General features: G+C 39.3%; 1 protein-coding gene and 1 non-coding gene across 3 annotated transcripts in view; one reads left to right on the plus strand and one right to left on the minus strand.

Annotated features, from left to right (window-relative positions):
- Window positions 1–23,204, minus strand: part of LOC139944204 (von Willebrand factor A domain-containing protein 3A-like) — a 37,189-nt gene extending 13,985 nt beyond the window's left edge. The window contains exons 1-19 of one of the 2 annotated variants that reach the window (XM_071941171.1): window positions 23,066–23,204; window positions 21,262–21,357; window positions 18,168–18,360; window positions 16,864–16,988; window positions 16,255–16,347; window positions 15,642–15,798; window positions 15,322–15,428; window positions 13,446–13,571; window positions 12,416–12,524; window positions 8,584–8,649; window positions 7,521–7,652; window positions 6,083–6,221; window positions 5,298–5,401; window positions 4,394–4,569; window positions 3,683–3,802; window positions 3,031–3,105; window positions 2,331–2,425; window positions 750–1,066; window positions 332–376 (exon numbers count right to left, since the gene is read on the minus strand). In XM_071941171.1, coding sequence (XP_071797272.1) covers window positions 332–376; window positions 750–1,066; window positions 2,331–2,425; window positions 3,031–3,105; window positions 3,683–3,802; window positions 4,394–4,569; window positions 5,298–5,401; window positions 6,083–6,221; window positions 7,521–7,652; window positions 8,584–8,649; window positions 12,416–12,524; window positions 13,446–13,571; window positions 15,322–15,428; window positions 15,642–15,798; window positions 16,255–16,347; window positions 16,864–16,988; window positions 18,168–18,360; window positions 21,262–21,357; window positions 23,066–23,094 — 2,304 coding nt within the window. In that variant the 5' untranslated portion in view covers window positions 23,095–23,204. Of the gene's footprint in view, window positions 1–331; window positions 377–749; window positions 1,067–2,330; window positions 2,426–3,030; window positions 3,106–3,682; window positions 3,803–4,393; window positions 4,570–5,297; window positions 5,402–6,082; window positions 6,222–7,520; window positions 7,653–8,583; window positions 8,650–12,415; window positions 12,525–13,445; window positions 13,572–15,321; window positions 15,429–15,641; window positions 15,799–16,254; window positions 16,348–16,863; window positions 16,989–18,167; window positions 18,364–21,261; window positions 21,358–23,065 lie in introns of both variants that reach the window. The other variant, XM_071941170.1, reaches the window with a different exon arrangement.
- A 175-nt stretch (window positions 23,205–23,379) lies between these two features.
- Trnar-ucg (transfer RNA arginine (anticodon UCG)) lies at window positions 23,380–23,452 on the plus strand. The gene has a single exon. It is a non-coding gene; the product is annotated as a tRNA-Arg (tRNA).
- The last annotated feature ends 376 nt before the right edge of the window (window positions 23,453–23,828 follow it).

Consider the following 23,828-nt stretch of genomic DNA (forward strand, 5'->3'; position numbering starts at 1 on the left):
AATGATTTTTTTGCTTAAGCACCTCTATGAATTTGGGCCCTGGTGTTTCTGTTCAGCAGAGTGTGGGTTTGAATCCTGGTCATGATACTTGTGTCCCTGAGCAAGACACTTTACAATAACTGCTTCTCTCCACCCAGGGGTAAATGGGTTCCTGTGAGGGCAGAGGTGGTTCTTGTGATTGATTTCGCCGAGTAGCGCATATTTGTTACACAGGCTGTTTACTCCCAGGGAGCTGAGATGGTTTAAGGAATGAATTTTTCAAACACTTTGTATTGAATAGGTGTTAAAATGAAACACTGAAAATAAAGACAAATGTTTAAGAAGTACTTACATACTTTGGGGACCTCTTCTTCACAGAGTCAACTAACAATGCACACTGTAAATAAAAATAAAATAAAAAAAAAGTTTAAATGAGTGTTACATGTATTTCATTCATTCTGAGAGAAACCTCTAAACTCTTTAGCGATTTGTAATTCTTAGTGCTTTTAAGCACCATTTTTTGCTACATAATCATCACCATGTGCCCAGAAGTGTGTTGATTTTTGACTCTTCAAAATTTCTTCGCAAGAATATCTAGAAAAGCAACAAAAGAAACTCAATAATATGGTTTTGTTCTTCTGTAACACTGAGTTCCTCACACTCAACTTCTTTAAGTTATACAAGTAATCCCAAAACTAGCTACTCATCTTATGAGTAAATTACTCACTTTCCGTAAAATACTCAAGAAACCTACACAAATTGCTACTCACCTTCTGTGAGTAATTGACAGCTTTGTCCATCTCACTGAGTATTGCCTTAATATCATCGCTCTCGATGATCCCTGTCTCACGGAACCAATGAAATCGTCCGCTGGTCACATGAGCGAGTGTTCTGAGACACTCAGCCATCTGCGTGATGTTTGCGTAGCGTCCCGGGACGGCGCCATTGCTGTCGTAGTCGTCAACATTGAAGAGAATAGAGTGGAGGCGTGTAGACTGGCCGACTGTGGCCTCCTCCATGAAGGAACAGATGACCTCAGGCAGCTGGTCCGGGATTCCGCTGGTGAAGAGGTAGACGCCATCAACAGCTGAAAAATAGATTAGTAAGTTCAATAGTAATAGCTTTAACAAGGGGTCGGTATGTATCTTAAAAGCACTGGACACTATTGGTTATTACTAAAAATAGTAACTTACTTGGTAACAAGCAATGGAGAGCTGTTAATTTTGTTTTTTTACCAACTAGACTACTGAGGCTGCCCGGTAGCTAGAGGCAGTTCGAATTCTATGTTTTTGCAGTGGGTGGAGAGCTGTTGATAGTATAAAAAACATTGTGAGAAACGGCTCCCTCTGTAGTAACGTAGTTTTCGAGAAAGAAGTAATTTCTCACTAAAATATTTGAATTTGACTTCGAGACCTCAGAATTATATTTTGAGGTCCCGAAATCAAGCATCTGAAAGCACACAACTTTGTGTGACAAGGGTGTTTTTTCTTCCATTATTTCTTCCAACTTCGACGACCGATTGAGTTCAAATTTTCACAGGTTTGTTATTTTGTGCATATGTTGAGATACACCAAGTGAGAAGACTGGTATTTGACAATAACCAACGGTGTCCAGTGCCTTTAAAGGAACATTACAGATTTGGTAAGAAACAAAAAAATAGTGTAAGATCACAGATTTACATAAAACATACGTGGTCTTATGATGATGATAGTAGAAAACATCCCTTGAAATATTTCTGTCTGAAATGTCATATTTGATGAGAAATAAATAAAACAAATTTCCCTTTTGGAGTTTATCGCTCAGTGAGCTTTTATTAATTTTCTAAAAATCAATGTCATGCAAAATGTTTAATCGTTTTTTCCACTCTTTTCTCATGATCAAGATGATGTCAAACTTCTACTTTAGATAACCCCTTAATGCAACACTTTTAAAGGCAGCGGACACTATTGGTAACTACTCAAAATAATTATTAGCATAAAACCTTTCTTGGTGACAAGTAATGGGAGAGGTTGATGGTATAAAACATTGTGAGAAACGGCTCCCTCTGAAGTGCCATAGTTTTCGAGAAAGAAGTAACTTTCCACGAATTTGATTTCGAGACCTCAGATTTAGAACTTGAGGTCTCAAAATCAACCATCTAAATGCACACAACTTCGTGTGAGAAGGGTGTTTTTCGATGACCGATTGAGCTCATATTTTCACAAGTTTGTTATTTTATGCATATGTTGGGATACACCAACTGTTAAGGATAGTCTTTGACAATTACCAATAGTGTCCACTGCCTTTAAGACTGTTGAGCATCTTGATAAATTGCTAAGTCTGATAGACGTGAAAAGTTCTCTCTGACTTACAGGTATTCCGTTTTTGATCTTCTTCATTCTCCAGGGCTAGTCTAAGAGCCGACAGGAAGTTACGACTTCCGCTGCACTCCAGGCCCAGTACCCACCTGAAGAAAAAAAAACCCATTTCAGTTACAAATTTGTAATTTTTTAATTCATTTTTGAGCATCATGAAAACAATAATAAAAGTAATAATAATTGATTTTTATGTAGCGCTTTACACACCCAAAGACATCTCAAAGCGCTCAAACATATCATTACCCCTGGTCACTGGGCCATTTAATTAATTCCTTAAACCATCTCAGCTCCTATAAAGCCTGTGCAACAAATATGCGATACTAAGCTAAATCAATCACAAGAACCATCGCTGCCCTCACAGGTACCCATTTACCCCTGGGTGGAGAGAAGCAATTATAGTTAAGCGTCTTGCTCAGGGACTCGAACCCACACTCTGCTGAACAGAAACACCAGAGTTTGAGTTCGGTGCTCTTATCTGCTCGGCCACGACACCCCATAACACAATTAATTTACAGTCCATGGTGAGGTGTCGAGGCCGAGTGGATAAGAGCATCAAACTCAAGTTCTGGTGGTTATAGTCATCAGGATTTGGGTTTGAATCCCAATCGTGACACTTGGGTCCTTGAGCAAGACACTTTTATACCATAAGCTTCTCTTTGGGTGAGACTAGCAAGGTCTTTTTAGAGCTACTTACTTCCATGCCATCTGTATATTCTCTTCAGTTGGTTCTTGCATAAATGGCCTCCAAGCACGAGCAGAGCTGCCGAAACTAGGCATTCAGAAAAGATAAAAATACATACAAATGTTCAAAGGGTTATCCTGTTATCGTAAAGTGCTAAAGTATTAATGCGCCAAGCTGCACTCAAGTCTAGCGTATGGCGTGTCATGGCCGAGTGGTTAAGAGCACCGGATTCAAGCTCTGGTGTTTGATCAGCAGAGTGTGAGTTCGAATCCTGGTCGTGACACTTGCTACGTAAAATTGGGGAGGTGGTGCTTTCTGCTCTACCGGCCAGGCCCCCAATTGATGATACCCAAGCCTACATCTGTATGGACTGTAAAGGGGTAACCCTGTTTCAGCCCTAGGAGTAGGTGGCAACGGCCTCTGGAAAAAAATAACTGTAACCCACACCTTGAAGTGGCCTTCAGGCCTTGTGTGTCTGGCGCCTTGCATAAAAAAAAAAAAAAAAAAAGACCTGGACTTGTACATGTACATTAAGGTATCTTTTGTATTCTTAACCCAATAAGTTTAAACGACTCTTTGTCAAATAGCTGTTGTTGCAGCAATGTAGTAGCAATCATTTCATTGGTCAATAAATCACAAATCAAGGTATCCTATGTATTCTTACCCAATCAGATTAAAGGACTCTTTGTTGAGTAGCTGTTGTTGCAGTAGAAGCCTGATGGAATGTTGGATGTGTACTAAGTAGTTGACATTACTCAATGAAAGATCAATCAGAATCACTACCCTGTAGAAACACAAGAAAAGAAATCTCAAACTTTCTGCCACAAAATAAGAGTAAAATATTTTAAAGATACTGGACACTATTGGTAATTGTCACAGACTAGTCTTCACAGTTTGTGTATCTCAACATATACATAAAATAACAAACCTGTGAAAATTTGAGCTCAATCGGTCATCGAAGTTGTGAGATGTTAATGAAAGAAAAACACCCTTGTCACATGACGTTGTGTGCTTTCAGATGCTTGATTTCCGAAACCTCAAATTCTAAATCTGCGGCTATGGCTGTTGCTAAGGACTGACTATACCTAAACCCATGATGATGTAGAAATGAAGCTCTAGCCGTAGCTGTAGCCGCCTATTCGGACACGGCCTTACATTTATTATGGCCTTTTTCAAAACCATGGCTTTGGCTTTGGATTCATCTTCGTCTTAAACCATGGGCACGTTTACGCAAAGCTTGTGCAATTGTCAAAACAACCGCAGGGCCAAGCTAGCCTGAGCTGAATCCAAAGCAAAATCCAGTTGTTTTGAAAAGGGTCTATTACCTTGTGAAAGAAACTGATCAGGTTCCCCGACAGTTCACCCTCCAACTAACCTCTTTTCAGTCAGGGTACCAAACAGCCTTCTGCTTTCCTTTGACAGCCAGTCTACTCTGCGTTCATACAGCTTGACTGTCGCCCCCAGCTGTTTCTGGTAGTCAAAGAGTAACGCTGGGTCCACGTGGATGTTCTTGATCGTACCGTCGTGCCACTCGAACTGAGTCATTGCTTTCTAAAAGATGGAAGCAAAAACATTTCTCTTTACAGGCACTGGACACTATTGGTAATTAATCACAATAATCACAAGTAATGGAGAGTTGTTGATAGTGTAAAACATTGTGAGAAACAGCTCCCTCTGTGGTAATGTAGTTTTCGAGAAAGAAGTAATTTTCCACGAATTAGATTTTGAGGTCTCGAAAGCGCACAATTTCGTGTGACAAGGGTGTTTTTTCTTTCATTATTATCTCGGAACTCCTACGACCAATTGAGCTCAAATTTTCACAGGTTTACTATTTTATGCGTATGTTGAGATACACCAAGTGAGATGACTGGTATTTGACAATTTCAAATAGTGTCCAGTGTCTTTAAAAAAAAACATTTCGAAAACATTTTCAAAATCGACTTAAGTCGAAAACAACTGACAAAAGGGCTAAATTTCATCTCAAGGGGTAGTAATGAAGTACAGTGAGCATACGTTTAAAGGGAAGGTATACCTTTAATAATCACTCTTAAAAATAACGGCATAACAAACTATTGGTTAGAAGCATACAGCAGCATTTGATAGTATGACCCATTTTGAGAAACATTTCACTTCGAAGGAATATTAAAAACTGTGTCTAGAGTCTAATGATACAACCTGACCATTGTTGACAGTTGTTGACAGTTGTTGACAGTTGTTGGCAGTTGTTTTGCCTCTGAGAACCAGAACTATTTTGACAGCTGTTGGCGGTTGTTTCTTACCTCGTGTGTTTGAGAGCGAACAGATTTCCTGATGACGGGAATGAACTCTTCAATCTGATTGAAGGCATTGGGAGCCAGGACTTGGTACAGGGAAAGTCTCTTTCCTGGAAACAAAACAAACAAAAACAGGAGAAAACACGCTTGTTTTAATAATATCAATATAAACCACAAGGGAAACTGACTGGGTTAATTTTGAAATGATTTTTGGGGTTGAACAAAGAATTGACTAGAGTGGGATTCGAACCAACATAGCTCAGGTGATAGAGCGCTGGCACGTTAATCCGGAGGTCGTTTGTTCGAATCCCACTTTAGTCAATTCTTTGTCCAACCCCAAAAATCATTTTAATAATAGTAATAATAATAAATAATTCTAATAAAAACCATTCTTAAACAGCGCATATCACCTTGAGGTCCCTATGCGCTGTTAAGGGAAATCAACATTTGTACAAAGTAAGCATATTATGTTTTCCTCCAGATTTGAATTGTTCCAATGTCTCAGGAAGACAACCTTTGGAAGACTGTCCTATAACTGAACTGCTGCATATTGGAATGAGCAGGAACTGTACACAATTTGTGTTTGCGGTCTAATGTAGCTCAGGTACACCATAGTGCAGAGTAGTATTTGGCCAACACCATTGTTCCTTTGATTCTCCCTCAAGACCAGGCGATTGCGGGAAAAGGAATGAAACTTGGTAGGTTTTCTTTTGTTTGAGTTGGCATAGGGACGCGTCAGATCGCGGGCGTTCCCGTGACATAATTTATCCATGCTCCCTAAAGTGGAATACCTTTGAGTCCATTCTGTTGCAGCCATTCTTCCGATGTCTTGGGTAGGAATGAGGGCTCCTCTATGGCCAGAGGAGTGGTGTGGTTCGGAGGTCTCGGTAGAAACCTTGACTGGGGTAGCTTCTGTACCTCCAGGGATATCTAGAAGTCACAGAAAGAAAACAATCAATCATCCAAACATTGTAAATCATTTTGGGATGCTGAAGAAAAAATTTACTAGAGTGGGATTTGAACCTGCGATCTCTAAATTCACAAGCCAGAGCTTTAATATTTGAGCTGTTGTTAATCCAGAGGTTACAGGTTCAAGTCCTGCTACAGTCAAATTGTCGTCAGTCAACAAGAAATTATTTATAAAAAATGTGTTTTTTTTTAATGAGAAATAATCCACTTTAAAAAAATAAAATTCAAACTGAAATGTGTAGCCAGTTCCTGAAAAGCACCATCTTTATGGGCTGATTGAGTTTTGGCTTTAAGCTGTGTCAACTGCTCTAATTGTTCTACACAGCCAACTTTTCGAGAGTGTCTTTGGCTGACAGGCTGTCAAGTGAGGAGCTGAGGAGGAGAGTCGGGAGTGGAGGGGATCAGCACCATATTGAGGAGGCACAGGCTGCGGTGGTTTGGTCATGTGGAGAGAAAGGGGAATGCCCACTAGTTCAAGAGGTGTACCAATGTATTTGTGGGTGGACCCACACCCGTTGGCCGACCACGCAAGACATGGCAGAGCTCAGTGTCGAATAACATGTAACTGCTTGGAATCGATGCGAGGGACACGACTGACAGGGCCAAGTGGAGGAGAGCCGTAGGGAGAAAACAGACCAACCCAGAACGGCCTTAAAACCGACATGCGACCAATCATGCAAGGAATTTATCAAAACTCCTGCATGGTGTTTATGCATAATTGTGTGTTCAAATACTGATATTGTTGTCAGTTAAAGATGGCTGACTCTACACTGTGTGACGTCAAAAGGGAACTGTGTTACATGGTTTAATTATTCAATTTTCCTTTCTTTTACTGGGCTTTCAAAAGGACTAACACGATCAAGAAACGAAAAGATAATGAACTTTATGTTGGTCACTTAAAGGGGTTGATGGGTACAGCCCAACACAACCTTTTTTTTTTAAATGCAAAAACAAAACAAAAACAAAAGTAGAGTACAATACTCAAATAAGTAAGAACATCAATGCTTTTATCCATAAACACTGTATACTCAGTACTTTCCCGAGTTCTGTGAACAAAATCACAGGCATATTACTCGGGGTGGGATATGGCTGTGATTTTGTTCACAGAACTCGGGAAACTCAGTATACAGTGCTAACACATCAAAGTATATGGGTAAAACCAAAACGAATATTCTTTATCCTCGATGCAAATTTAACATCTATCAAATCAATGTTCTTGAAAATAAGTTAAATTGTGAGCTTTGACTTAAGACAGCTTACCTCATTCAAGATGCTAACGAGAGCATCTCCCATCATGCCTTGCCTCATTTCCTGTATCTTATTAATGACATCTTGAGCTATTCGTATCTCCCGAAGTAGCATGGTGATGTCTGTACCAGTGTAGATTTGCTCCTAGAAAGAGAAACAAACGCCCAGAGGTAAATATGGGTACCTGCGAGGGTAGAGGTTGATACTGTGTCTGAAAACACTGAGCCATTCAGAGCACCAAATTCAAACTCTGGTTTCTATTCAGCAGAGTGTGGGTTCGAGTCCCAGTCGAGTACTGTGTGCTTTGATACACCCCTTAGGGGTGTGATAATATAAGTAATCACACAAGCGCAAGTGGAATATGGAAAAATATAGCGCTTCTGCGTCCCATATCCAATGAGGCCGAAGGCCGAGTTGGACATGGGACGCAGACGCGCTTTATTTTCTGTAATTCCACGAGCGCGCATGTGATAACGTATTTATCTTCAAGCAAACTTGGCGCGTGTCATAGAACACACAGTACGCATGGTAGTGATATTAGCCGTGCAATATAGATTTTTATCACCACTCCATTCTGCGAATCTGATTGGAGGATTAGCGCGTACTTGAAGATAAAGCGCTATATAAGAACCGAGTATTATTAGTTTGATGTATTTGCTGGTAAGCAATCTGCAACATCTGTTGCCGCAAAATGGCAAATTCTAAGAACTCAAATATCCTATTGAAAATCAATATTCCATAAACCGTGAATGGGATATAGTTGAGTGAATTATGAAAGAATATTTATCTTATTTAATTTTATTTTATATTTATCTTATTTTATTATAACTACAGGCAAACAACCGTAGAAAACAAAGAAATACTATAAAAGTAAACAAAATCAGAAAGAAGATGGAAAAACTACTATTTAAAAATGGCAACAAATTATTTGCACAAGCATGATAAAAACATACAAGAGAACCGCTCAATCAATCATCACTGGCTGGAGAGTTGTGGCCAAAGAGGCCAGATTTAAAAAAATGAAAACAATATCACAATAATATTATAATATTTCAAAAATTCTTTTAGTTCCTACCTCCGCTCCTGATGCGTAGACGTGATACCTCCCTCCAGATATATCAGCTAGTTTGCGTAGTGTTAACTGAAGAGAAGATCATTTAAGAACTATGTTATTATTTCAGCAACATTTTAAGTAATAGATGGATTGCACTAAGTGTCATCGGCCTCCATATAAGATGAAATGTGCACGCGTGCGAGGCTACCATTGGCTAAGACCTGTGCGCAGCGCGTACACGTACACACTTTTGCAATGTTCATACATCAAATATTGCGGTTCATGACGCTTTAGTGCAATCCATCTTTATCACCAAGATCAATGCTTAAAGACACTGGACACCTTTGGTAATTGTCAAAGACCAGAATTCTCACTTGGTGTATCCCAACATATGCATAAAATAACAAATCTGTACAAATTTGGGCTTAATTGGTCAAGACTATTTCAAGAAAAAAGCACCCATTCTTCCTGCATGAACATATCCCCTCCAGATTTTCAGCAATATCAAAAATGTGACCACCTTTCGAACTGAAATTTTCCCAGGTAAATTTGACTGTATACATACAATTATATACATGATCACTCTCCTTTCCTCTCGTACAGAAGAACCCCTTCCCCAAAAAGAAAATCCTCAAAAGAATTCCCAGAATGCAATGAAGACACGACAAGAGGGATGGGAGGGTGGGGTACACCATGCCACATATTGAGCACAAAGTGAAAGAATGGAAGAACATGCAAAAAATACAACAATTGTCATAATAATTTACAGTCAGTGAGCAAACTCAATAAGGCAGAGCATTTAGAAATCACAAAAGGAAGTATACTACAATTCATATAAACTATAGAAATAATAATGTGAGGAAATGTGAAATATGAAACAATAAATTAATACATGGATGAATGTATTGCTAATGCACCAAAAGTAATTTTAAAAAAGCAAGCAAAAACAAGACTAATATGAGGAGGATGCAAAGTTGTTAAATAATTCACAACATCTACCATACTTACAAAAAGGGTCAAAGATCACATTGGGTCAAAGATCACCATGAAATACTTAGTGAAGGTTTGCTGTAACACCATGTGTAAACCTCTTTTGAGTAGTGTTGGCTCTGAGAAGAGTTGGTGATTTACAATTCAAACAATTCAATCAATATGCTCTGATCGTATTTTAATAATGATTGAAATGTTGAAGTGTCAACCGAAGGTTCTTTTCAGAATAACCACTATTCAAAAGAGATTTGTACGTGGTGCTACCGCACACCTCACCTATATTATACTCTAACCATGCAGGGTTTCAAATACTATTAATCCAACTTCATGCAGCTGCTAAGCAAAATTTGCCAATTCTGCTAAGCACTTCGAAATGTTGCTTAGCAAAAACTGGCTACCTGCAAAAATACATGTTCCATGCTACTTGAATTGTGGCTTGTTCCTTGTAATTATTTGCTTTAATAGTGGCAAATTTGCTTAGCAATATTTTCTGCTGAACAGCATCATGAAACAGAGACTTCACATTTTAAACGATAGGGTCATATTTGAGTAATGACCACAAAAAGAAATTGTGTAATCTGTATCTGAAGAATGTAATGGTAGTAAAAATCCTGTGAAACTGTCTCGTCTAAAGTGCCTCCATTGATTAAAAGTAAATAAAAGTACGTTAAACAATTGATTCTGCAAAGATTGCTGTGTTGGCGACTTTTTGAAATTTCCACTGTGTTCGTTTGAATGATGCCCTCAGACGCACTAGGCTACCTGCTGCGAACGAGGACTGCGACTTTTTTGTTGCTTTTTTTCTGGGCAAGTAGACACTGTACTCAACTGAAATTTTCATAGGTGACTTTCACTGAATCAGCATTCACTGACTTAAACCAAACAATGACCCTGACTTTGTTAGATAACAATTTAAAAGCCTAGAATTTATGGAACGGTTTGCAGTAACACCATGTATTGACTATCTCTAAATAAAACTATCTCTAAATAAAACTATCTCTATCTCTAAAACGACTATTAACTATCTCTAAATGAGTTGGGGTGGTTGTGAAAAGAACCGTTGGTTTCAACTCAACAGTGCAATCTGTATGCTCTGATCGTCTTCTGGAGAAAGATACCGATCAAATGTCGAGTTGAAACCAAAGTTTTTTTTCAGAACCACTCCAACTTATTTAGAGATAGTCATAATATGGTGTTACCGCAAACCTTTCCATATCGTATTTCCACCATGCAAAGTTTCAAATCCTACTTAGCCTAGCATTTAACGTTTCATGCTCGACATTGCCCTAACTGAGACCAAAAGAAGCATTTTACATGTTTTAATACTGTTTGCATTTTCAATTGTTAGACCTCAGTTTCGAGCAGCATACATGGCATATGCAATGAATCTAGATGAAGCAAGCTGGTGTGGGGAAGTAAACATTATCTTAGAAAAATTAAAATGTACCTTAGGGTTAGTTTTCTTTTTCTGCGGCAAATTTCAAAATAAATTCACAGTATGTTAGCCAGAGCAAAGTCAAGACAAAGGGAATACCAAGATCGGAAAGATACGTGGAGTTATATATAAGAACTTGAGGGGCATCAGGCTGGGAATTACACAGTGGCCTAGGTGCACCTTTAGAACTTTCCCACAGACTTTAAGATTCTCCTATGAAATTGTCCTTTTCAATAAAATGGCCTTGCCCTCTCATGAAAAAAGAGGAAAAGAGAAAACCAGGCAAGAAAAAAAGAGGAAAATATAATATTCCTATACTTTTGTACACAGAAAGTGAAGAAAAAAAGAGGAAACTCAAAATCCAAAAAGAGGAAATCAGCTGAAAAGACGAAGTCTCACATGCCTGAAGATGTAACTCAAGACTGTGGGCGTACCAAACCAAGCGACACGCCCTGACGAGAAGCATTCTTGCTCATTGATACAATTTAGGCCATACAGGCTAAAATGTACCTTTTCATCCCGACCCCTGGGTATAAAAGAACCCTGTTAAAATCTACAGAGTTCTCTTAGACCCATGGGGGTCGGAACGAAACTCATTTCCCAGGCATCTTTTCATTTACATCCTATAGCGTAAATGGCACTGACCCATCACTGTGTTATTCCTTTTTTGCTTGTGGAGATACGTAAGTGACATAGCACCCTCTAGCTCTTATACAGCTCTATGGTAAAATTTAAGTTGTACCTACAAGAATAATGCTATTGAAAATCCATTGATTAAAGGCAGTGGACACTATTGGTAATTGTCAAAGACTAGCCGTAACAGTTGGTCTATCTCAACATATGCATAAAATAACAAACCTGTGAAAATATGAGCTCAATCGGTCATCGAACTTGCGAGATAATAATGAAAGAAAAAATACCCTTGTCACACGAAGTTGTGTGCGTTTAGATAGTTGATTTCGAGACCTCAAGTTCTAAACTTGAGGTCTCGAAATCAAATTCGTGGAAAATTGCTTCTTTCTCGAAAACTATGGCACTTCAGAGGGAGCCATTTCTCACAATGTTTTATACCATCAACCTCTCCCCATTACTCGTCACCAAGAAAGGTTTTACGTTAATAATTATTTTGAGTAATTACCAATAGTGTCCACTGCCTTTAAAACAAAACTTTTTATTTAGAAAAGTGATTCCTTGAAATTGTTGACACACAGAAAAAGGGAGGAGGATGGTTATGATTAAGGAACATGTGGTTTCTTGTAGGGTGGGCATCCTGTCTATATGGAGCATACAACCAGTGCAAATCACACACACACTCCAGTATGTAACTTTAGGGAGCAACGTGACACTTCAATTTCACACAGAAAACACACAATGTTGAGGCCGTGTGACTCGGCTGGATTTGATATAATGCAGTTAGATTCCACTTACATTAGTGAGGTGATTGTTACAGTCGAATGCAACACAGTGCAACGGGACTTGACGACCAACGATGACTTGCTCTATGTACTCCACCAGGGCCTCAGCGCTCTGGTCAGGGCTGCAAAACGACAATAAGAATATCAGTAACAATAATCAGATTTTTTATAGTGCTTTTCACAGACGAAGGGCGTCTCAAAGCGCTTCAAACATTATTTCCCCTGGTCCTTGGGCCATTCAATTCATTCCTTCAACCTTCTCAGCTCCCTAGGGAGTATACAGCCTGTGCAACAAGTACGCGCTACACTAAGCTAAATCAATCACAAGAACCATCTCTGCCCTCACAGGTACCCATTTACCCCTGGGTGGAGAGAAGCAAGTGTCTGCGATCAAGAGAATGCAGCGATCATGCCGTAGCCGTAGTCGCCAATTCAGACACAGCCAAAGTCTCTGAGCAAATTCGAGTGCACACCATGGTTAACAAAAGGTTGACTATTTTAACTCCAACCCAGGCTGGTCGACCACTAGTTGACTACAGAAGTAGACCATTTGGAACCAACCTCGAGCACATGATTTCTTCACTGGTCCCAACAGCATGTTGTATTCTAACATGTGGAAAAACATGTGGAACCAGTTACACTATAGCGAAAACGTAGAAGGCAATGGAGTGTTGAATACCGTGGTACCAATGGTTGACTAGACTTCCAAATAAGTTATTGGAGTGAGTGCGTCACCGCCCATGTATGTTGCTGGTCAGTAGGCGACTAAATGTAGTGGACCATTTAGAACGAGCCTCGAGCCCATGGTTACTTCATTAGTCCCAATACCCTGTTCTATTCTAACATGTGCAAAGCGCAGAGGGGAACCAGTGACAATATGGCGAAAACGGGGAAGGCAATGGAGTGTTGAATAACGTAGTACAGATGGTTGACTAGACTTCCAAATAAGTCGTTGGAGTGAGTGCGTCACCGCGCATGTACCTTTCTGGGCAGTAGTCGACTAAATATGTGTACTCAAACTTGCTCTTTGATGAAACACTTACCAGCTTCCCATAACCACGACGATGGAGTCCACATCCTTGACTTTAAGAACCTTTTTGATGGCAGCTAGGAGATTGCATCCTCCCATCCCAGAGAGACTGTTCACCCAGTAGCGTGCTTCATCAAGACTATCCAAAATAAGAAAAACAGGTACAGCATCAATACTCAGGTTTTCAATACAGCTCTTTAGGAAGTTTCAATAAATTCTGCTTAGTGGCCGAGAGGCTGGGCCAAGTAAAGATGAACAATGAAGACTTTGGTTCAATTTATTTTCAAATGAGAACATCAATTGTCTTTACATTTTTTATAAGTCATCGTTTCAATTTGACAACAATAATCTGAGCAAATTCTTGGTTTGGGTTCTCCCTGAGCCCAATTTCATAGAGCTGCATAAGTGCAAAAATAGTAGCTAAGCACAACAATACTATATTACTTAATGTAGTAAGGTTACCAGCCAAATTACCATGTCACATATTCCATGTTTGACTGGTATCTTGCTCCTCTTTGCTAAGCAGAAAATTATCTGCCCAAGTAGCCCTATGAAATTGGGTCCGGTCAAAGGTGGTTTAGCATGGAGGCATTTTAAAGGCACACGACACATTTGTGAGAAACGGCTCCCACTAAACTAACGTAGCTATTCTTAATTGTCAAAGTATAAGAAGTATCCCAACGTATGTATAAAAACAACAAATCTGTGAAAATTTGAACTCATTTGGTCATTGAAGTTGTAAGAGAATATTTAAAGAAAAAAACACCCTTGCTGCACAAGTTTGTGTGCTTTCTCAGATGTCTAATAAAAGTCTTCAGGCCTAAAGTTCTGTTATTTCAGTGAGAAATTTCCTTTTTTTATTTTTAAACTACAATTAAATTAAATTTGAATGAAAAAAATGACCTCTTTCTTTAGACTAACAGCTCTCCATAACTCGTTACCAAGTTAGTTTTTATGCTAACAATTATTTTGAGTATTAATCAATAGTGTCCAGTGCCCCTGAATCATTTTTTTAAAGAGTACGCCTCCGATCTTCGACTTCAGATTATAGGAAAAGTTCTCAACTTTTGGCTTGACGGGCTTTATTTCCAAAGGCTTACTGTTGAATGAGAGGTTTCACAAGCGTGTGGATACAGAAACAAATACGGTTATGATAACCGTATCCGTTCACGTCAGCTGGATTTTGTTTTGCAAAATATAGGTGTGTGTCACTTGAGTGCACTCGCATTCATCTTGAGTGTTTTACCCTACAAGCATGACCGACAGAGACCCCATGTTTTATACACTGCATTTTCTCAACTTTTTGCTTGCAAATGACTTAGGGAATCAATGTGTGGTGAAGAGGTTTTCAACTAGTGGTTTAATCCCAATGAGGCCTGGTTCTTGATAATTTTACCGAGACGAAGTCGAGGTAAATTATAAAGAACCAGGCCTCAGCGGGTTTAAACCACTAGTTGAAAACCAAATCACAGACAGAGCCTGCGTCGCCCGTAACAAGAAACGTCTTGCATCAAGACTAGCGCAGAAAACCGGTTATAAACACTGGTCATTATCAACGGTTTAAACACCCCCACGTGACGCGCTATCCACCAATAGGAATAGCGAAACTGTTTGAGGTATTTATGAATAACAGTTTTCTATCTAAATCAAGCAAGATACCAGTAGAAACATATCCGTGGGAAGTGTTTTTGATCTGAGACAAAAAGACAACTAAAAGTCTGCAAAACAGTATCCGTTTTTCTCTGACGTGTATGAGCTCCCGTTTCCATAGCTAATGTGTGTGCAAAATATGATAGTCCCGGATAAGCGTCATGCGAACACACATCGGTATCTGTATGTGTATCCATAGACTTGCCAAACCTCTCTAGTTATGCGAGTCGACTACTTACATTCTGATGTTGGTGTATCTAGGTGTGTGCCATAAGGAGTCTGTGTCGGTACCAAATGACATGAAATACAACATCTCTCTGTTGTGTAGCTGCTCATCAATCAATGTCTAAAGGGAATGATCGGAATAATAGCATAAATAAAATAGTAGTAATAATAATCACTGCAGTGTAACCCAATTTAGTGATACAACTTAGAAAGCAGTAGCATCAGAGGGAGCACCTTATGGGGATGCGACTTGTAATATCAACTATCAAGAAATAAACCACAAGGAAAACTTACTAGGTAAATTTTAGTTTTAGAATCTTCCTAAAAGTCTTACCGTTAGCGAGTCTCTAAAATGGCTGACACGTCCGAAGCCACAGTTGGAGTCCGAGCTGTCCACAACGATGGCCACCTTGTTGCCTTTAATCATTCCAAAGGTCTTCCTACTTCCCTTCAACAACCATCGGATGCGATTGTGGTACATTTCAATGCTCCTACAAAGGATCCAAAGATTAATACTATCAGATGATACAATGCATTTGTCATGTTGATGCTGAGTGGTCTAGCACACCGGATTCCACAAAACATTTTACACAAGTGTGTTAAGGCCAAGTCAAACTGCAGCGATAATGAAAACGATAATGACTACGACGCAAAGAGAACGCAATCTATTGGTTGAATTGCTCCACACAGAATGGGCCCACGCTTATTCAACCAATCGAGGAGGTGCATTTTTATCGTTCTCGTTTTCGTTATCGGGGCCTGTGTGACCGGGCCTTAAGTCTTCTTAAATGAAACATTTATTATGTGAGTGGTGCGCAACTTACGCTGATGTTCTGATCAGTGAAGTGAGTTCAGGTCAAAGTGCTGGACGGCACAATGTATTTAGCTCAGAGTGCTGGGCAAAAATTGTGAGTTCTGGGCAATTAGGATTACAAGTGTTTACTTACTCATAAAGTTTGTACTCAAACTCATTGACGACGCTAGCCTCAAACTTCAGCTCTTTGGGTGAGCTACTCGATTTCTGCATATTATTCTTAGGCCTGGATTAGAAAAAGACGCAAAAGAAATATGTATTAGAAATTCTACAGTCATTGTGAAAAACAATCCATCGTTAGATTTTATCAACCAGTAAAAAGTGACAAATCCTGTTCAAATAACTTTGACATTGTCGGATGTATGATAGAGAATTATCACAGTTTTGTCTTGGTAAAATGGCTTGTAAGAAAAAGAACTCAGGAGACAAAATTGCAAATCTCCAAGGGCACCAAATTTATGCACTAGCTGTGTCAGCCAAAAGTGCCTAGAAACGTGGAGTCTCCTTCTAACCTGTGAAATATGCCTGGAATTCCCTGCTTCCATAAGTACAGATTCTTTGCTTCTGTTAAGAAGAACCATGAAATTTGGCCCAATTAGCATCACAGTTCTGTAATTGGGCCCAATCTGCAATTTGGCTTCAAACCCTTTAACAGTGCAAAACACCTGTATGTTGACCCGGATCTGTAAGCAGACCCCAGGTTATAAACCAACCATCAAAATAACACCATGGATTAACCTACCTGACAATCTGTCCTTTACTGAGAAGATCTTTAAGCGTCAGGTTGAAATGCTCAATGCTATGATTTTTCAGCCAGTCAGTGGAGGTCTGTCCCTCATTAAACATGGCTGCCATGTCTCGGGCTCTCTGAGTGTTCAAAACCAAAATACAGATTTAATAATGATAAAATCCTGCCATTGACTTGGAAAACACCTTGGGTGCGTTCCATTAGCTTCCCTGGGTCGACCCCGCGGTGCTCACTCGGATGAGCCCCGGACAAGAGCTAATCGAACGATCACTCACCCTCTCGTGGTGACGTCTTGCACCTCGGGCCAGCCCCAAGTGACCCGTTCAAAAAGCAGGGCACTTGGGTGAGCCCCTGGCACAACCAGAGTCGACCCAGGGAAGCTAATCTAACGCAACCAATGTTGCGTAGTAATCTGACTTCAATGTGGGGGAACCAAGATTTGTCAACGACAGTTAAATTGGGTCAATAACAAACGAGAAAGGGAAATTTCAAAACTCAATTCAAGGAATGAACCAAAACAACCCTGTACATAATTAATGAAACCCCATACATAACGATTAGAAGACTTCAGGCCTGAAGCCTGTTCAGGTATCTGAAAGCACACAATTTAGTGCAACAATGGTGTTTTTTTCTTTCAAATTCTCTTTTAACTTTGATGACCAATTGAGTAAAAATTTTCCCAGTTTTTTTTTAATGCATAATGTTGGGATACACCAAGTGAGAAGACTGGTCTTTGACATTAACTAAAGGACTAATTCTATCTCACATTGGGATGAGTAACTTGTCCTAACTTAGGATGGATTTGATGAATCCCAACATCTATGGATCTGGAACTTAAGTCATCATAAGTCCTAAGATTAATCCTAACTTAGGAAGAGTTTGGCGAAATCGCAGGCAGTGCCTTTAAAGACACTAGACACTATTGGTAATTGTCAAAGACCAGTCTTCTAACTTGGTGTATCTCAACATATGCACAAAATAACAAACCTGTGAAAATATGAACTCAATGGGTCGACGAAGTTGCGAGATAATAATGGAAGAAACCAACCTTGTCACACAAAGATGTGAGCTATCAGATGCTTGATTTCAGGACCTCGAAATCTAATTCTGAGGTCTCGAATTCAAATATTTAAGTGGAAAATTATTTCTTTCTCAATAACTACATTTCTTTAGAGGGAGCTGTTTCTCACAATGTTTTATACTATCACCATCTCTCCATTGATTGCAAACAAGTAAGTTTTTATGCTAACAAATATTTTGAGTAATTACCAATAGTGTCCACTGCCTTTAAAGCTTACCACTTTATCATAGGTCTGATTGATATGTGTGACTGTCATATCAGGAGTGGGCATTGCTCCTCTGATGGACGGCTGAACCCACGGTGGTCTCTCTTCAAGATTACTCTGTGCCTGAGTGACCTTCGGCCTCCGACCTCCTCGCTTTGTGGAGCGACTCTGGGTGAGAAATGTCTGCTTCGAAGACTTTGGTCTCCTGCTTAAAAGCAAAACAACCAAAATGAGTATTTGTTACCATAGTGCAATGAACGATTTCCCTTGTATAGCAGAGCAAAATACTCTGCAGAATGTGTCAGTTGCTATTCAAAAATCATCATTCGCTCTGCAATATTTACTGCATTCACTGTGCACAAAATCTAATCCAGTCGAAATATTTTGCATAATTTTTATGCAGATATGCAAGGGGAGTCTATCTGCAATTAAGCATCCCAAGACATGATTTCCATTTTATATTGTCAGAACTTTTGCCCACAAGAAAACAACAAAAGTTGTATTTTAATTGGCATTCTTCCTTCTCAATTTCTGCAGGTTGAACTGATTTATTTTTTATCTCCCCCCCCCTCCCACACTCAGTAGTCAAAACAATACACTATCAAATCTGTTAACTGTAATGCCTGCACTCACAATGCAAACAACACCCAAGGTTCCAAGTCTATGTGAATGGGTTCTCATACCTGCCAACATAGCAAAGTCAGAAATAGGGACATTAGCCAGATCTGTGTCTAGACACTCACACCCACTGTCTGTGAGCATGTGAACAAACACACAAATGGGCATGTAACAACATATTTTAATGGGTTCAGGCATTTTGTAACATCCAGAAAATTAAGATCATGGCCACAAGTTGTTATGAAAGACAGCTTCATTTCTAAATTCACGGCATCAAATCTTTTAGTTGCATTTAATATTACAAGATTTTCAGAATTATGGACTGTCCCTATTTTTGACATTGGAATTCTAAAAAAAAAGGGACAGACCCTAGAAAGAAGGGACAGTTGGATGGTACAGTTACAGTATGTGTTCTGCTTGGTCCCAAGTCACTATAATTGGGTTACTATCTGTTTGGTTACAATCACCGCATCAAATGCGGGTGATGTCAATAAAATGTTAACAGTTAATTTACTATTCTATTCTACACTACAGTCTCAGTGCCATATTTACATTGTGTAAAAAAAAACCCAAAAGGAACAGAATTTTGTCTAGATACATTCTCGGCTAAGTTGTCTGCTTGTGGGGTTGTTCTAAAACCCCCTCGACCCCCTGGACCCACGACCCCCTCGACCATCGACTTTTGTGCGATCTTTTTTTCTGTACACCGAAATTGCCACAGTTCACAACCTCAGCCAATCACGCATACAATTTTGTATGCTGACGTCGACTACCATGCCTCGCACATCACAACAACACAGCGCACGAGACATACCATACACACGTAGTATGCACGAAGCAAACTTCGCGTGATTGGCTGCTGAGATCGGGCCTGTGGCAATTGTGATGTACAAATAAAAAACCGCTGTATTTCCACGTGTATCTCCTGGCCGATCCGAGATTATTATCCCAACTGGAAACCTGCGTGTATCGCCCAATACGATTACGGTCAACTCATTACGTGATGATCAGGCAGACCCATTTCCGGCCGATCGCTCCTGTCCTGTGTACTATTCCTCCATGGTACTACTAGTTGCTCTAAGCGGAGCTCAAGGTTGTAGACCAGACTGACCAAATGGCCACACGGACGTGTTTGGGGTGCCCAATTGGTGTGCACGTGACGTGCGGAAGCGGAGAGTAAATACTCCCAATTCTGTGTGGCTGATGCAGATAAATATAACCGCAGTCTCAGACTTGAAATCAAGTCTAGTCGTGGAAGGAAGTTGGGTCGCGGATCACACACTGTGAATTCTAAATCGGGGACTTAATGCTTACTCGGCCGTAAAGCGACATTTTATGAATTCGGAATTGGGACATTCTTCGGAATTGGGACATTCTTCGAACCCGGGGCGGAAGTCGAGGGGTCATGGGTCGTGGGGGTCGAGGGGGTTTTAGAACAACCCCTGCTTGTGTGAATAATAATAAAGAATAAAGAATATTTATAGGGCGCCAAAATCCGCAAAAATGAGGTGCTCAAGGCGCACAGGAGGGGGAACCACACACAGCTAGGAAAATAAGACAAATGTTAATGTTCCTTTTTTAATGTTAAATCAAGTTTTACTCTGTCTGTAATTTTGCCACAATAATAGTGCAATTCCTTACATGGTCAAACCAGTAGTATACAAATATTGACTGCTTCGAGTGCTATGGTTAAAACTATGACTCCCGAGGAGATCCCCGGAGCGTTCTATTTTCCCTAGACGAAGCTGAGAGAAAATAGAATGCTCCGGGGATCACCGAGGAAGTCATAGTTTAAACCATTGCACGAGTAAAAGCAGCCAATATTTGTTTTATAACACCCCAAACATTTCTAAACACTGTACAGACTTTACAGACCTGAATGCTACAATCCACGGACGACGCAAATACAGATTGCGAAAACTTTTTACAGACTATCAATTTATCAGGGTACTGCACGCCGTGTGCTAGTCTTTCGGACTAGCGCACGGCAAACCGATGCACTATCACACGGTCGTCGTCTAGCAAAACTAAGACATATCATGTGACGTGCTCTAAACCAATGAAAAGGCGAAATATTGGTAAGGGGTGTTATAATTTCTAATAGCTGATCCTGGCTAAATCACACAACTTCGTTGTTTAATCAGAGATGAAACTGGCAAGCACACAAAACTTTATACAACAGTTTTTAGTTTGATATAATGAGGTTCTGCTCTTTCATAAAACGTTGATGAAATAAGTATTATCAAGGGCAGAAATTAGGGGACAAGATTGCCCAAAATAATTTTTTTTTTTTTTTCATTTCCCCCTTTTTTTTTTTAACTGAATTTCAATTTTCAGTTATTTCTTTTGACTCAGAATTTCGAAAAAATATTGAATTCTTCTAACATTGACTATTATGAATGGCCCCTTATGGCCCCCTGTGAAATGTTTTATTCTATAGGCTGTAAGCCGTAATTTTGGGGGTTAGCAGAGTCATAAAATGTGTCACCTGGTTGTTTTTCTGGGTTCCTCTTCTTCACTGTTTGGGAGGTTTATATCTTCTTCATCGGAATCGTCCATTGTGTAAGTAGCTGCCGTACCGGGTCTAATAATATTTGCAAAAGATAAATTAAAAAACAATGATAATAAACACATTATTTTGCTACACAAATTTAGACAGTGTATACTTTATAACGTCGGTATAATCATCTAAACGCTATTTAGACATACTGAAATGTCATACCAAAATGTCATACCAAATATCATTAGCTATTTCTCTTTAAAGGATATCAGGAACCACTAGTTATAAAGAAAAACCATATAACCAATGTTAAGTAAACCATATAACAAAATGTTGAGTAAATTGGAAAAGTTTTCGTATGGCGCCACCACTATTTCATTTAATTTTTATGACAATAGACCTATATATATAATCATGACAAGTTAACTTTGGGCTATATTCCTATAAACAACGAACTATAATTAGACAGGTTCGCACTAAATACCGACAACTCACGACAAATTTTTTTAAATGCACTTTAACGAACATTTGAACATAAGACAACCGTTAAATATTTTTATGCACAAGAGTCATATGCACCTAAATCATTTTCAGACAGTAAAAATTGTATTTTAAATTGTAAAAAAAATTGTTTTTTTTACCAGGAGTTTAGTAACAAACGGAAAAATTTGCCTTGTTGTCTCTCAACGCACTTGGACGATTCCATTACACCGCAGGAATTGTACAATTAGTAAGATGATTATTTACCTTTTTATGTGCCTTTCATGAAGTTGAAACAAATATTTTACTTAAACTTCCCCTTGTGTAGTAACTTCCATTTCCAGAGTTGCGACTTAGGTACTTACAAGAATGCAAAAACAGCAGCTAAAACCAAAAATAAAAAAATACAAACTGAGCCCTCAGAAATTACCCCTGTGGTGTAGTGGAATCGTCCAAGTACGTCGAAAGACAACATGGCAGATATTTCCGTTCGTTACTAACAGAAATGCCAAGTCCAGAGGCCAGCTATGCGTGAGATTTTTCAAAGCTCACCCCCCCCCCCCCCCGGTCGGCCATTATGGGAGTAAAAAATTTGACTCCCATAAATGGCCGACCGTGTTAGTTCGCGGCGTTAAATGAAAATCGTGCAATTTTGAGTGATACTTGTGTAGATCATTATATTCTACTTTTAAAACATCTTTCTAATAACCATACACATTTCAAAACAAACGGTTTCAAACGCTTTTCATAGACCAACTCGTCCGATCCAAGGCAACGTGTTCCTTTAAAAGTGCATTAAAAATTGTTGTCATGAGTTGTCGTGAGGGGTCGTGAGTTGTCAGTATTTAGTGCGACCGATATTACATGATGATGCACCGAGAGTTTCTACTGTTTGTCTAAGAACACTGAAATTATGGAATAATCTGGGATCAACAATCGCTCATAGGTTCCAAAATCCCACCAAATCTTCAAAAACAAATTCACAATTTAATTTATTTTGCTTATTAGCTAACAATTTGTCAATAGGCTTTAAAAAAAACCAAAACGACTTACACAACGCTCGCCTGACCTCCTTGTTAAGTTCCACAACGGAAATTTCAGGAGGATAACTACCAAGTACAAAGAGCCAAGTACCATTTATTATTAAAAATAAACTTGTATTTATTTTTTTCATTTATGAATATTATTTGACCCTATTAATATTATTATTTTTAGCCTAGGCCTATCGTAGTATCGAGATACTTCTGACTCTGACTGAGTCTGACTTCTCGTTTAATTCATTTGAGTTGAGTTAAAAAGAAATAAAATATACCTTGCACTTGGAAAGTCACCATTCATCATGAAATATGGGGGATATTTCGGTTTCCCATCAACTGTTTACATTTCTGGAACAATAATCAGATAAAAATATACAAATTGTGCAGAGTGTAGTGACAGATCTTTTGCTTGGTTGTCGCGGTTGCCAATAGTATTTCGGATAGAGCATGCGTAGAACACCAATCAATTAGGAAGAAATGCACCCAGAGGCCGACACGTATCGCAACACTTATTTACGTTAGTGTGTACCAGACTATATATTTTAATTCATAGAATATATGCAATGCGAAGACCTCAACTTAGTGTTCCGGCCGCGTGGCCTAACGGATAAGGCGTCCGACTTCGGATCGGAAGATTGAGGGTTCGAGTCCCTTCGCGGTCGTAGTTTTTTTTTTTTTTTAATCTGGTGATAACTTGCTTTTCAAGCTTCAGTAGGTACTAAATATTTGCTTGGTAAAACAAATCAATTGTTTCCTTTATTTTATTAAAAATTAATCTGAACGTGATGTAAAGGCACTACCTCCATGCATGACCCATGCAGGAACGGCCTGGACATTATACAGTTTACACTATTTTTAGGCATGTCACGATATCGCGCTTCCCTACCTCCATGATTGAACAAATTGTCCTAAGTAATCATTGCATCAACTCGACAAAATAACTGTATGCGAACAACGCCGGGATATTGTAATACCCAATCCCGGATCCGGATTAGGGTCGGTTGACTTATGAGCTTTATAACTTACCCGGGTGTAAAT

This window comes from Asterias amurensis, chromosome 11 (assembly GCF_032118995.1).
Source record: "Asterias amurensis chromosome 11, ASM3211899v1".
NCBI lineage: Eukaryota > Metazoa > Echinodermata > Asteroidea > Forcipulatida > Asteriidae > Asterias > Asterias amurensis.